At 35.0% G+C, this 12,820-nt stretch overlaps 1 protein-coding gene and 1 long non-coding RNA gene across 2 annotated transcripts; both read right to left on the bottom strand.

Moving 5' to 3' along the window:
- Window positions 1–911: 911 nt before the first annotated feature.
- On the bottom strand, window positions 912–3,808 carry LOC113360081. The gene is made up of 6 exons (XM_026603630.1): window positions 3,482–3,808; window positions 2,993–3,281; window positions 2,633–2,839; window positions 2,247–2,353; window positions 1,412–2,107; window positions 912–1,310 (listed from the first exon to the last, which is right to left on the bottom strand). The coding sequence occupies exons 1-6, from the start codon at window positions 3,806–3,808 to the stop codon at window positions 912–914; spliced, it is 2,025 nt and encodes a 674-aa protein (XP_026459415.1).
- Window positions 3,809–7,330: 3,522 nt separating this feature from the next.
- LOC113357643 lies at window positions 7,331–9,677 on the bottom strand. Its single transcript, XR_003363744.1, has 2 exons — window positions 9,421–9,677; window positions 7,331–9,273 (listed from the first exon to the last, which is right to left on the bottom strand). It is a non-coding gene; the product is annotated as an uncharacterized LOC113357643 (long non-coding RNA).
- Between the last annotated feature and the right edge of the window lie 3,143 nt (window positions 9,678–12,820).

Genomic DNA, 12,820 nt, shown 5'->3' with positions numbered 1-12,820 from the left:
GGCCGCATTCATTTCTTTATTATTCGACAAAAATTTCGATATGGATGTTTTTCAAGAAGTCCCTTTCATCCTCGGTCATTGAATCACGTATTACTTTCTATCGGCATTGTTGTGCCTTTAATGTGGGTTATTTGGACTTTGACATCGAGCTAGCAATATAAGCTAAACATTCTCGGACTTGGGGGATGAGAACCCGAAACCTTACCTTGCATTCATCTACACATCAAAGAAAAAAGTGAATTAATATCTTTCATAAAAGCTAACAGATCTTTTTAATCAAAAATGAGTTTTGAAAACACCAAAATTAAACTAAAAATTAAATAGTGATATTCTCCTAGACATTGATACAAACAGTTAAATGTTCACAAACTTTGCATGTCACAATTTTGAATGAGAAAAGATCATAAATGTGAAAGTATCATATAATCAAAATGTTAGAGATAATTCTTACACAACTTAATCAAACATCAAAAGTTCGGAGACTAAAGAAGAGAAGCAGAATTCCATGGGTGGAGTAGGGCGGTGGTGGTTGTAGATAACAAATTAATGGTGGTGATTGGTGTTGTTGGAACGGTGGTGATGGTGTTTCTGGAACTCGAGGAAGAGGAGGTGGTGATGACAAAAGGCAGTGGAGGAGGAGGTTCATGGTGGTGACAGAAGGAGGCAAAGGAGGTTATCGAAGAAGATTTGGTTCTGGAGTAAACAAGAGAGAAGAAAAGAAATGAGAGAAAACACGGAAGATAGGCAGGGCATTGAAGTTTAATGAAGGTATTTTTGTTTTGTTTTTTTTGCTGAGAAACACAAACATTGCATTAAAACAAAAGGTCATTACAAATATCCGTTAAGGGTTCTTCCCTCATGATAGAGTGCAAGAAATGAGGAGAATAATTCCAAGTGTTTTTCAAGCTGAATTATCTAGCTCGACGTGCAAGTCGATCAGCTATCTTATTCTTAGAACGCTTAATAAAAACTATCCTAGAGTTCACACAACTAGAAAAAGAAATCCGACAATCTTCTACTAAGTCTTGACTTCTCCAGTCAATATCACCCTTTCCTTGATTAACCAGATCCACTAACTGAAGACAGTCACTGATGAAGAGGACTCTGGAGAGATTCATCTCACCCACCCAAGAGCAAGCCAAAATTAGGGCCATTGCCTCAGCCGCAACAGCACCATGAATCAAACCAAAATCCGCTCTACAACCTTTTATCCTTCCTGCATTGTCACACAGAATCAAACCGATACCCATGTTAAAGTTCTTGAAGGAGCCACCAATGAAGAAAATATGATTAATATGCTGAATAGGAGCCTATTGTTGAAGACAGGCACTCTAAGGGGATTAGGAGTAACAATATAAGTATTTAAAGACCTTCTAATATCCATAATAGTAACATCCAGATTAATTTTAACCTTTCTAAAAATAACATGACATCTAAGCTTCCATATTGACCATAAAACCACATCACCAATACTCGGCCAATTCACGACATAAGGATAACAATCCAATTTTTTATCAAACCAAGACAAGCAAATATCATCAATCCAATAATAGTCACCCGCAATAAGATGATGAAAGGAGAGGGAAAACCAAATATGAGATGCTATAGGGCATTGAATAAATAAGTGCATGACAGATTCAACCTCATTAGAACATAACGGACAACATTCATCAATACCAGGATTATAAAACTTGATAAGGGAATTAACAGGTAGCATACGCACAAATATCTTCCAAATGAAGAATTTAATTTTAGGTAAACAGTCAATAGACCATATCCTTTTCCAGAAAGTAGCATCATCAGTTGAGACATTCTCATTCATGAAAGCTTTATAGGCAGATTTAACTGAATAATTACCTTTATTAATGTGCGCCCACATTATTTCATCTGATTTATAAACATTTATCTTAAGAGATCTAATTCTAATAGAATCTTTAGGGGAGAAGAGCGAAGAAAGAATATTAATATTCCAGTTGTTATCATGATGATTAATAAGCTCATTGACATAAACATAATTTTCATAATCAGAGTTAATCGAAGAAGGAGGACAAGTATAACTAGGCAACCAATTATGATTCCATATCTTTGTAGACTTACCATCATTCACCTTATAAATAGTATTATCTCTAAGAAACACCAGAATGTTAGACTATACCTTTCCAAATCCATGAGGAGGTGTCTGTCGCCTTATCGATTTCTAACAAGTTCTGATTAGGGTAATATTTATCCTTAAGAAAAATAGTTACCAGCTGAGAAGGATTTTTACACATTCTCCATCCCAGTTTTGCAATAAGGACCCTGTTAGTAGAAAAGTAATTCCTAATACCCAGACCACCAGAAATTTTGGATTTTCCTATATCCCCCCAAGAACGAAAATAAGCCCATCTTTTAAAATCTTTCTTTGACCACCAAAAAGATCTTTGAATAGAGTCTATTCTGGAGGTAATTTTCTTTGTGAAAGGGAAACAAGACATATGATAAATAGAGAGACTATAAAGAACATGTTTTGTCACTACAGTTCTACCTGCCCCATTGAGATTAGTTTATTTTGAGTTACCAAGACTGTGATAAAATTTTTCAATGAGAAAATGAAAAGATTGAGTTTTGTCTCTATTAACAAACAACGGAGTACCAAGGTACTTCTCTGTACTACTTAGAAATTTAATTCCTAAAGCTTTAGAGATTAATTTGATATGTTTATGATACATTTTTTTACTCGTAAAGAAACCAGATTTTTCAAGATTAATGGCCTGCCCAGAAGCCTTAGCAAACTTATTAATAATTATCATTAAATTCTTAGCATAAACAAGAGAAGCTTTTGAAAAGAGCATGCAGTCATCTGCAAAAAATAAATGCGAAATGACAGGGCTATTTTTTCTAAGTTTGAAACCCTGAATAACTTTCTCATTTTCGCCTTTAATCAAAAGTTGAGAAAGAGTTTCCATACAAATGATAAATATATAGGGAGATAAGCAATCTCCCTGCCTAATACCTCTAGAAGGAGAGAACATTTCCCCTGGAGATCCATTCACAAGAATAGAATAAGAGACAATGATAATGCATTGGTGAATAAGCTGGCACCAGTCATCCGAAAAACCCAGTTTTTTAAACACAACAATTACGAATGGCCATTCCAGCCTATCAAAGGCTTTAGACAAATCTAACTTAATAGCCATGAAACCATCTTTGTTATTTTTCCTCTTTCTAGTTTTAAAGGAATGCAGAATTTCATGACAAATGATGATGTTATCATGTATTTTCCTATTAGCTATAAATGCAGACTGATGGAGATATTAAAGAATCTAAAACAGGTTTTAAACGATTAGTTAAAAATTTTAAAATTATTTTGTAAACAGTATTAGTGAGGCTGATAGGGCGAAAATCATTCGGAGTAGAGGGGTTACTTACCTTAGGAATTAAAGCGATAAAAGAATGATTTAGATGCTTAAGAAGAAATTTGCTGCGAAAAAAATCCTTGTACGTGATTAATAACTTCAGTTGAAATGTGATCCCAATTATCCCTGAAGAACCCACCCAAAAAACCATCAGGTCCGGGGGATTTCCAAGGCGCCATATTTTTAACGGTTGTAAATATCTCATTCTCAGAAAGTATAGCAACAAGCTCAGAATTGAGATCATCAGAAATGATAGGCTTGATATCCATAAGCACATCATCAATATCAGAGTTGCTCGGCATAGAAGAAGCAAATATTTTTTTAGAATGATCAGCAAGGAGGTGAAGGACTTGATCTATATTTTCCAGCCAATTACCTTGATTATCTTTAAGCATATGTATGGTGTTGTACATGTTTCTTAACTTAACAGTATTATGAAAAAAATTGGTATATTATCATACTGCGTGAAATAGACAATCCTCGACTTTTGTTTATAAAATGAGTTCTCTATTTCATACCAAAAGTCCAACTTCTTAGAGTAGTTGAGAATAAAATTTCCTATAGAGGGAGTATAAGCCGTATTATGCAGATTTTCAATTTCTGAATTCAACCTACTAATTGTTGTTTTGATGTGTCCAAAAGAGTTCAAATTCCAAAAACTAAGATCATGCTTTAGATTTCTGAGCTTCCCAGCTACAATAAAACTTGCAGAGCCTTTATTTACCCTTTTCCAAGAATTAACAAGAACATCTTTGAATTCAGGGATAGATTGCCAACATTTAAATTACTTAAAAGGAATAGCAAGTTTATCAGTACTAATAAAACATTGCAGCAAGATGCGGCAATGATCTGAGAAAACTCTACCTAGATTCGTAACCCTAGTTTGAGGTAGCAGTGAAACCCAATTATCATTAATAAATCCCCTATCCAGTTTTTCAAATATAAGCTCAGAAGGATTTTTGAATCTTCTGTTGCACCGAGTAAACAAATTTCCAAAAGAGAAAACATCATGCATATTTAACATTGAAAGAGAGTTCTTAATAAAATCAGACGCTAACGAATTTCCAGGAATTCCTCCCTGTTTTTCTGAGACATTCAGTATAAAATTGAAATCACCTAATAAAAGCCAAGGCCTATTGTCCGACTCATTGAAATGTTTCAAGTAGTTCCACTGATTTCTGATACCTAAAGTATTTAAAGCTCCATAGATGAAAGTGACCAAACAATTCTTAATGGTTGGAGTGATATCTCATACTACATGAATCATATTAAAAGTACTGCCTAAAACTTCTAAACTTGAATTTTTAAAAAACCCCAAAGCCATACCACCAGATTTACCCACAGCAGGAACAATGTGCCAAGAATCAAAAGGTAAAAAATGCGTGTACTTATTAACAGTCTCACTATCAACCATAGTTTCAATTATACAGATAGCAGTAGGTCGATGCTTTCTAAAAAGGTTCAAAAGGTGAAGCCATTTTTTATCAGAGCAGCAACCATGCATATTCCAACATATAAACTTCATAGCGGAAAAAGCAAAAGGATTCAAACAAATAAATAGTAAAAACAAGCAATAACCAGCATAAACCAAAGCACAAATCGAAATCAAAATGATGCTAAAGAAAAGATTTTCGAATAAAAAATTAGGGACTTACTTGGTCATGAGCATCCGAAGGCACTGCATCCGTAGGGTCAGCATCCATCATCATGAGATCAACCTCCTTCTCGAATTCTTCATCCGTAATCTCAGGCTCTGGAGGAAGCATTGTCAGGGGCATAGGTTCAAGCAACACATCTTCTAAAGGCTCATCCTTATTTTCCACATAAGACGAGTAGTCCATCTCCGAGTTAGGAGGCATCATCAATTCAGAGTTACAATTCATTTCTGAAGCAGCACTATAGATAAAACTATTATCTGAGAAGATATTTTGAGCAAAAACTGAGGTTGTAGTGGACCAAATTACATTTGCCTCTATATTAGCATTACTAGCAGAAATAGTAGAGATCCCAGAGGAAAAAGACAAATCAGCAGGAGGGTTAAAAGGTGGCAATGAAGATATAGGGGGCCAATGAGGTGTGGGAATCATTGTAAAGGACGATGAGACTGAGTAATTACCCTGAGCAAAAGATTCGAAGGAAGTTCTAAATCTTTTGCCTTTCCTATCATGCAAAAGTCCATCCGTGCCAAAAACAATGCTTTCATAAGATTGTGAGAATCCAGAAAAGTTCATGCCATGATTCCCATTTGCATTCTGAGCTCCATTGCTAGATGGTTCCCTAATAGTGAGAGGAGCAAACCTAGTTGCCGAGGAGGAAACAACAGGAGCAAAGAAGGATGAACCAATACTCTTAATGGTTGCAGATGGCTGAAGACTTACTGAGAAAGCTGAAGGCTTTGAGTGGTCAACAACAGCTCCATGAAGATTCGAAGTGGTAGCAGCTTTACGGTTTCCAACATTTGAACTCTCACCAACTTCCGAGGTAGATTGCCTCCTAGTAACAACAACATGAGAAGCATTCCTTGTTGGTGCAGGAAGTGCCCTGACAAGAATCCTCATTTGAATATCCCTGCACTGAGCTTCATTGTGATACAGGACAAAACATCTCTTACAAGCTCTAAAAGGTAATTTAGGGTAAAAGGCATACATTATATAAGTTCTTTTACTAGTGTTAAAAACAACCTTCCTAGTAAGAGGAGTTTTTAAAGGAACCATAAGTTTTGCATCATATAAACTGCCTGCAGGAGAGTCAGCAGTTACAAAATTACCAAGCTGGTCCAGAACTTCCCTAACTAGACCTTTATTGACTAGGTCTGAGTGAATATTGATATGCACTGGCATCAGAGTACTTTCCCATACCAAATCAAAAATGGATTCTAACTGACCAAGCTGCTGAACTGCAAAAAGCTGACCAAAAATCAGAGTAGGTCTTGCAGCATAAACAATTTCCTTATCCTGCTTCTTCTTGAACATTACTACAAACAAGTTCTGAATTCCATTCCCTTGAATAAAAGTTTTGCTAACCTAAAATCAGGGGAGTTGATAGCCCATGCCCTGTTGAGTTGATGCTTGACTGAAGTCTTATGGTAGTTTTTGCTGTCATCACAAAGGAGAGAAGCAAACCTGAAGGGAAACTCCTCTACATCTTCATCAAAATCAAGAATTCTTACTTGATCTGCTGGCATAAGCTTACTGAACTGACCCATTTTTCTAAACTGACTTACACACTTTCTATGAAACCAAACTATTTGAGGAGAAACAAGAAAGAAACAACTTAAGGCTACTAATTGTTGGATGAAAAACTGAAGCATACATAGCTGCAAATTTATAGAGTCTAATTGAAGTCCAAAAGATGAGAACTTAGAGCAGAATAGACAGTACATTGAATTAGGAGTGATAAGACTAATCATCTTGAATTAAGAATCAAAACTTACAACCAACCTTTCACAAGAATAACCAAACCTAGCAGAGTAAATGAGTAGCATGCATCCTGACTCAAATTTGACAACACCAATTTTGAGAATTGACAATTAATGGCAGGAATAGATTGAGAAAAGACAATTAATGACTGGTTCTTTAACAGACCATTATTCTAATCCTATCACACAGAGAATCAACTGCACAATACAAAGAACCAGAGTAATTGATGCCAACTGTAGTAAACTTTTTGAGGTTGCTTCTTATTACTAAAGATGCAAAAGAACTGAAATTTAATAGCCAACATGCTTGAAAAAACCAACCATTCCTACACTAATCCTGAGAAGCAGTAGTAAATTAGCCAAAAACATCACCCGCTTAAAGACCTATTCAAGCAATTTCCTAGAGAATCATTAAAGAAAAAACAGTGATTATCTTCAATGCCAAATGTAATGAGATTTCTGAATTAGCCGACTTCAACAGATAAGATTACAATTAACAATGATATTCACACTCCACTAAGGAAAAAAAGTAATTCATAAATTGAATTAAAATAAAGTAACACTGTTTTTGATGCATCAAAAGAAGCACTGCATAGAGCTAAGCTTAGAATATCAACTCTAACCAGCAGATAACTCATGATAACTTAAAGAGACTTAAGCATCTTCATACTGAGATAACCTAACAGACCACTCTTAACTTGTATTACCCCCAAAAATTCTTTAAACCAATAGACAGAAACAGTATCATATTCTAATCCCTACTGAAACAGTAGGATCTCCAATATTGAAAAAATAAATTCTTCATCAAATAAATGGTACCCAGTTTGTTCTTCACTTCACGATGCAACTCTTATACGAACAATTAAATGAAAATATTGATTTATGCCCTCTTAGATGGCAACCTTATCTTTAATAAAAACCGCGCCTCTTAAAACCCCTGTTCCCCAAAGTTCTCATGATGATGGATAAAAATCCTACTTCAGCTCCTTCGTAATCCAATGACCTAAAATAGAAACAAAAAAGAGAAACCTTTCACAACAAACAGATTATACAAATAATCAGGAAATAAAACCGATTTACAGGATTAAAAGCAGAGTAAAATCATCAAAAAAGAAATTGATTTTGAGAGATCAAATTTATAAAAAACCTAAAAAGTAAGGTCTAACCCAAAATTTTCGAATTGAAAACAAAAACTAATCAAACGTGATCAAAAAAGTATGTAAAAGTAGCTAAATTATCAGCAGAACATGATAAGAATGAAAGATTTTCAAAGAAAAAACTGGATTGAAGCAAAGGGGATCGAGAATTTTTCCGTTTGACTTAGTCAGCGTCGCATGACTTTTGGCTTGACTTTTCCTTCAACCCCGTGTATCCGTCCTGAAGGTATTTTTGTAATATGGTGAAAGGCTTCACCAAATTTTCAGACGGTCGAAAAGTCGGCCTTTTCTTTATTATAATAAGATTTGACCTCTTTTATTTGATAGGAGTATATTTAAAATTTGGAATTGTTTATGGAAGCTCAAGTCTTATGATGGAATCATAAAAAAACTAAAAAAGACTTGGTCAATGGTATTTGACTAGAATATGTTTACATGGTTGAAATTAAAAATGACTTTTTTGTGTTTGACTTATGCCAAAAGTAAAAAAAAAACTATTCTTAATAACATTTCTTTGGATTCCATACATCATTCCACAAAGTCATAAAACATGGCTTGAAAAAAATGTGGATGACACCAACTTGGAATCCATTTTGCTTGACATTGCACGCTTTTTCCAGGTTTGCAATAAGTTGGATTCCACCATAAGACTTGCTCTAAATATGTATCACTTTGCGTGGATATCAATCTTTTTTTAGTATTTTCAGTCAATTTATCAAGTATTTGATAAGAGCACGTAAGATCATTCGTGCACTATAAAATACGCAATGAATAAAAGAAAAGAATTTGAGTACCGTCAAAGTGTTCCTATTTTTTTTTTTCATAAAAGAGGCAAAACTTCGGAACAATACCAGTGTTCCTTCTCATTGAGAAATGTAACAATTAATTCAAGTAAGTAAATATTCACGCAAGATCTAATTAATGAATGGCCTAAAGTTGCAAAATTGGAGAGACATCTCAATTTAATTTGTTTGATTAAAAACCGTTTAATCCAGAAGTGAGATCAATGAATGTGTCTTCATCGCAAGGGATTGTAAGACCACCCCTTGGATGATCAAATCCGTAGTCTTCCTCTGCTCGGCTTAGAACGGGCACCTAGCTCAGCTGGTCATCCTCGTTCCCCAAAATTTCATGCGTTTCAGGAGGTCTCAGGTTCGAGTCCCCAATGACGTAATATTACAGAAATTAACATGGAAGGTAGAGTTAGTTTGCCTTCTTGTGACACAATCTCAGCCCTCATCCGCTTCGGCTCATTTGGCTAGGTTATTACCCACGAGGCTCGCTGGTAGGCTAACACAACAACCTGTTCAATTAATGTAGTATGTCATTGGAACTTAGCTTGTTAGGCTTCCAACTAGTTTCATTTAATAATACTTATTCAGTTTCATGTAATAATACTTATTCAAGTAAGATATCGGAACTACAAATCTCTTTTTCGATTGAGTCTCACCGACATAAACTGCTAAATGTCCTTTGGGAATGACTGTCATGTCGTCATTTCTTCCTTATGAAGATGAACGTCGGAGAATCTTTGCAGCTAAACTGAATCCCATCTTGAGAATATATATTAGGAGCAAGACAACTAAGAAGGTTTCTTAATTAGAAGGCTAGATGATCAACGAGAGAGAGAAGTCTGTAACTTTGGATGTTTTGAGTTATTGAAATGCTTGAGAATATATATAGGAGACTAGGTTGTGTGGAGTTAATGCGGAAACGAAAGAGTTATCTTTAACCGAAAGGTGGGCTCATTATATGACGGATTTCACATGAAATTGTTGCCTTGATCAATATCAACAACTTGTGGTCATCATTACTTAATCACAGTTTGTGGGCAACCTTTTAAACCCACAAGATATAGTCAGATAAGAGGACCTAATCAATAACGGATAGACCTCGAATTTGATACTTGACCTATAATTCCAAAGGCATCTTATACTGATTGATTGGCCATTCAAATCTAAATTGTGATCTTAAACTGAGTTTGAGTTCCATTGTTAGGTTGTTAAAACACATAATGGCCTATATGTTGTGAGAAAGGTGCACCTAAATGATTTTAGGGAGATGAAAAGAGTGGCGAAGAAACATTTGCTTGCCTATTCGCAGTCACATGGGTTTGCCTCCTAATTACTATTCGATCGTCTTTCCTAATTCTGTGTTTTCAAGAATATCACAACTATAAATTTGATGTTGTGTGCCCTACGTTTTCAGATTGGTCTTACAACAACTGTATGTATGTCGTATATCTTGCATTTATTGAGTGTGCAGACATCATTATGTGTCAGTTCGAATATCAGTTTGGTCTTTACAAAGACTGTTGGAAAACGATTAATAAAAAAATGATTTTTTAAAGTTTTAATAAAAAATTATAATTTATTGTTTTCTTCTGTGAATGAAATTTTTAGTCCCACGTTGTGGAGTTTCCAATTTTTATAAGTTTTAAGAAACTATATAAACTTATTAGTCCCACATTGTGGAGTTTCCACTTCTTAAATTGTTTTATTCCATTATATAAAGAAATTCACTACTTTTGTAAAATCTATGGGAAAGGGGTTGCTCTATATTTTAGAGGGACCCCTAAGGAAAAATATTTTATAGCGTTTCTTAAGAGTTCGCGATTTTCCTTAACGGTTTTTTCGGAGTTGCCAAGCTCAAGTTGAGCATCTATTACATATGCTAGTAGTAGGTGTAGTAGGGTGTTTTATCCTGAAGATATCCGTCCTGTGAGGGCTATAGCATCACTCTTGAGTGTAGTCGGGTGCTAATGTCTTAAGGGCAACGTGTTGAACACGTGACTCACTCTGTTTTTCCAAAGTTTTGCCTTGTTGCTGTTGTGGAGATATGAGAAGCTCGTTCGTTTCGTCAATCGATCAATTCCATTATAAAGGAGCTAAGTATCAATAACTTTTGCTTATTTGATTTTTTCTTTTTATTTTGATTATTGCACCCAACAATCTTAAGACATTAAAATTTGTAATAATAGAAAATGGTTGGTTGGTTTGTGAATCATGGATGTTAATTGTGGAGTGAAAAACAAAAACAATTTTTTGGTCAGCTGTAGAGTTTCGAGATTATCTCATAACCTAGAAGGAATTTCGATGAACCCTTTTTACACAACGTAGTAGACATACTGATAGTTACCCACGTAAAATTTCAGAATTTTTGGAGTTGTAAAAGTATTTTTTTGATATTTTACAAAACAGACAAATGTCCTGAAAAATTCTGACGGGCAAACTTTTGTTGTTAACTAAAGTATTTTATATGGGGTAATCATGAGTTTTTTGATATGGTGGTTCAAACGAAGTTTGTAAATCTAGATATTATCTTCAAAACTCATATTTTATCTTCCGTTTCGGAACTAAGGTTTGTGAGGTGTGGTGTATTAGGTGATTGGGAAATTACCGTGTCCGTGGTCAGAGTATAAACGAAGATTGTGACATGAAATTGAAAAGGAACATGGATACCAGGCGCATGTGGATGAACACAAGTCTTCCAAAGCTGACAAAGGCGGGAATATCAAACACAACTCTAACCGTAGTCTTTATTAAGAAAGGTATGTTTCATAAAACTGAATCCGACGTTACTTTAATTAAGGGTGATTGTTATGTTTGTAAAATTCCGGGCCATACGGTAATAAAGTGTAGACAACATAAAACCTTAATAAGTAGAAAGTTAATGCTAATTTAGTTGAAACAAATTAGAACGAGTTCATTGACATGATGTCGGAAGTTATTTTAACAACCAATGTGAGAGACCAGAAGGTGGACTCTGGAGCCACCAAGAATGTTTGTTGAAACAGAGACCTGTTCACCTCCTATCAGAGGATAGGGGATGTCGAGAAACTCTTTTTGAGTAACTCATCTGCAATAGAGGTTGCATAAAAGGAAAAGGTCGAGCAGAAGCTCATATCTGTAATACTCTCACATTGAATGAAGTTTTCATGTTCCAAGCATATGCAAGAATCTTGTATCTTGTTCTATTGTAGATGGAAAAAGAATTAAGATCTTAATTTTTTCTGTAAAACTTGTTGTAACAAGGCAATTATTTTTTAAGCAAGAGTGATAGGACTTTGGGTCTATATAAGCTTAACGGAAAAAACTGATGATGTGAACATAGTTGGTTCTTGTGCTTTCTTTATGTGATTGATTGTTTTATGTGGTAAGCTTGTAACCGTAAACTTATAAGTCAATGCTTAACTGGATAGCATAGGCTGCGTACCCAAATTTAGTTTGGACTTTGAACACAAAAGTGAAATATGTGAAGAATCAAATTTGCTTTAAAACCTTTTAGCACAAATGTTCAGAGTAATTCTAAGCCTTTAGAATTAATTCAGTTAGGCCTAGATGACATGAGTTCAACCTAAAATCACTGTGGTAAAAGACGGTTTATAACTTCCGTAGATGATTGTACGAGGTACTGTCTTGTATACTTGCTTAGGGATAAGGATGATGCCTTAGAAGCCTTAAGATGTATAAACTTGAAGTTCAAAACCAATTAGAAGCCTTGAACATAACAATTGTATCCTTAAGAAGATGATAATTGTCATGTTGATTAGTTCAGGATTACCTGCGGCCTTGTGGGGGGAGGCAGTCATGTTAACTAGTATATCCTGAATAGAGTACCCTTAAGGATCAGATAAAACTCCATATGATTTATGGATAGGTAGATGACCTTCTTATGAATGCTTCGAAGTGTGGGGGTGTTTGACTAAGTTTGCCATTCGTCTTCCTAAAAGAACTAGATAGAAACCAAAAATGTTGATTGTGTGTTCATATAGGGCATGCTGAGTTTACTTCTACATATAGATTTTTGGTTGGGTGTTCTGATTTTTCAGACTTTGGTGTGATTTTTCT

Source organism: Papaver somniferum, chromosome 3, assembly GCF_003573695.1.
Source record: "Papaver somniferum cultivar HN1 chromosome 3, ASM357369v1, whole genome shotgun sequence".
NCBI lineage: Eukaryota > Viridiplantae > Streptophyta > Magnoliopsida > Ranunculales > Papaveraceae > Papaver > Papaver somniferum.
This window is presented reverse-complemented; position numbering and strand designations above follow the sequence as displayed.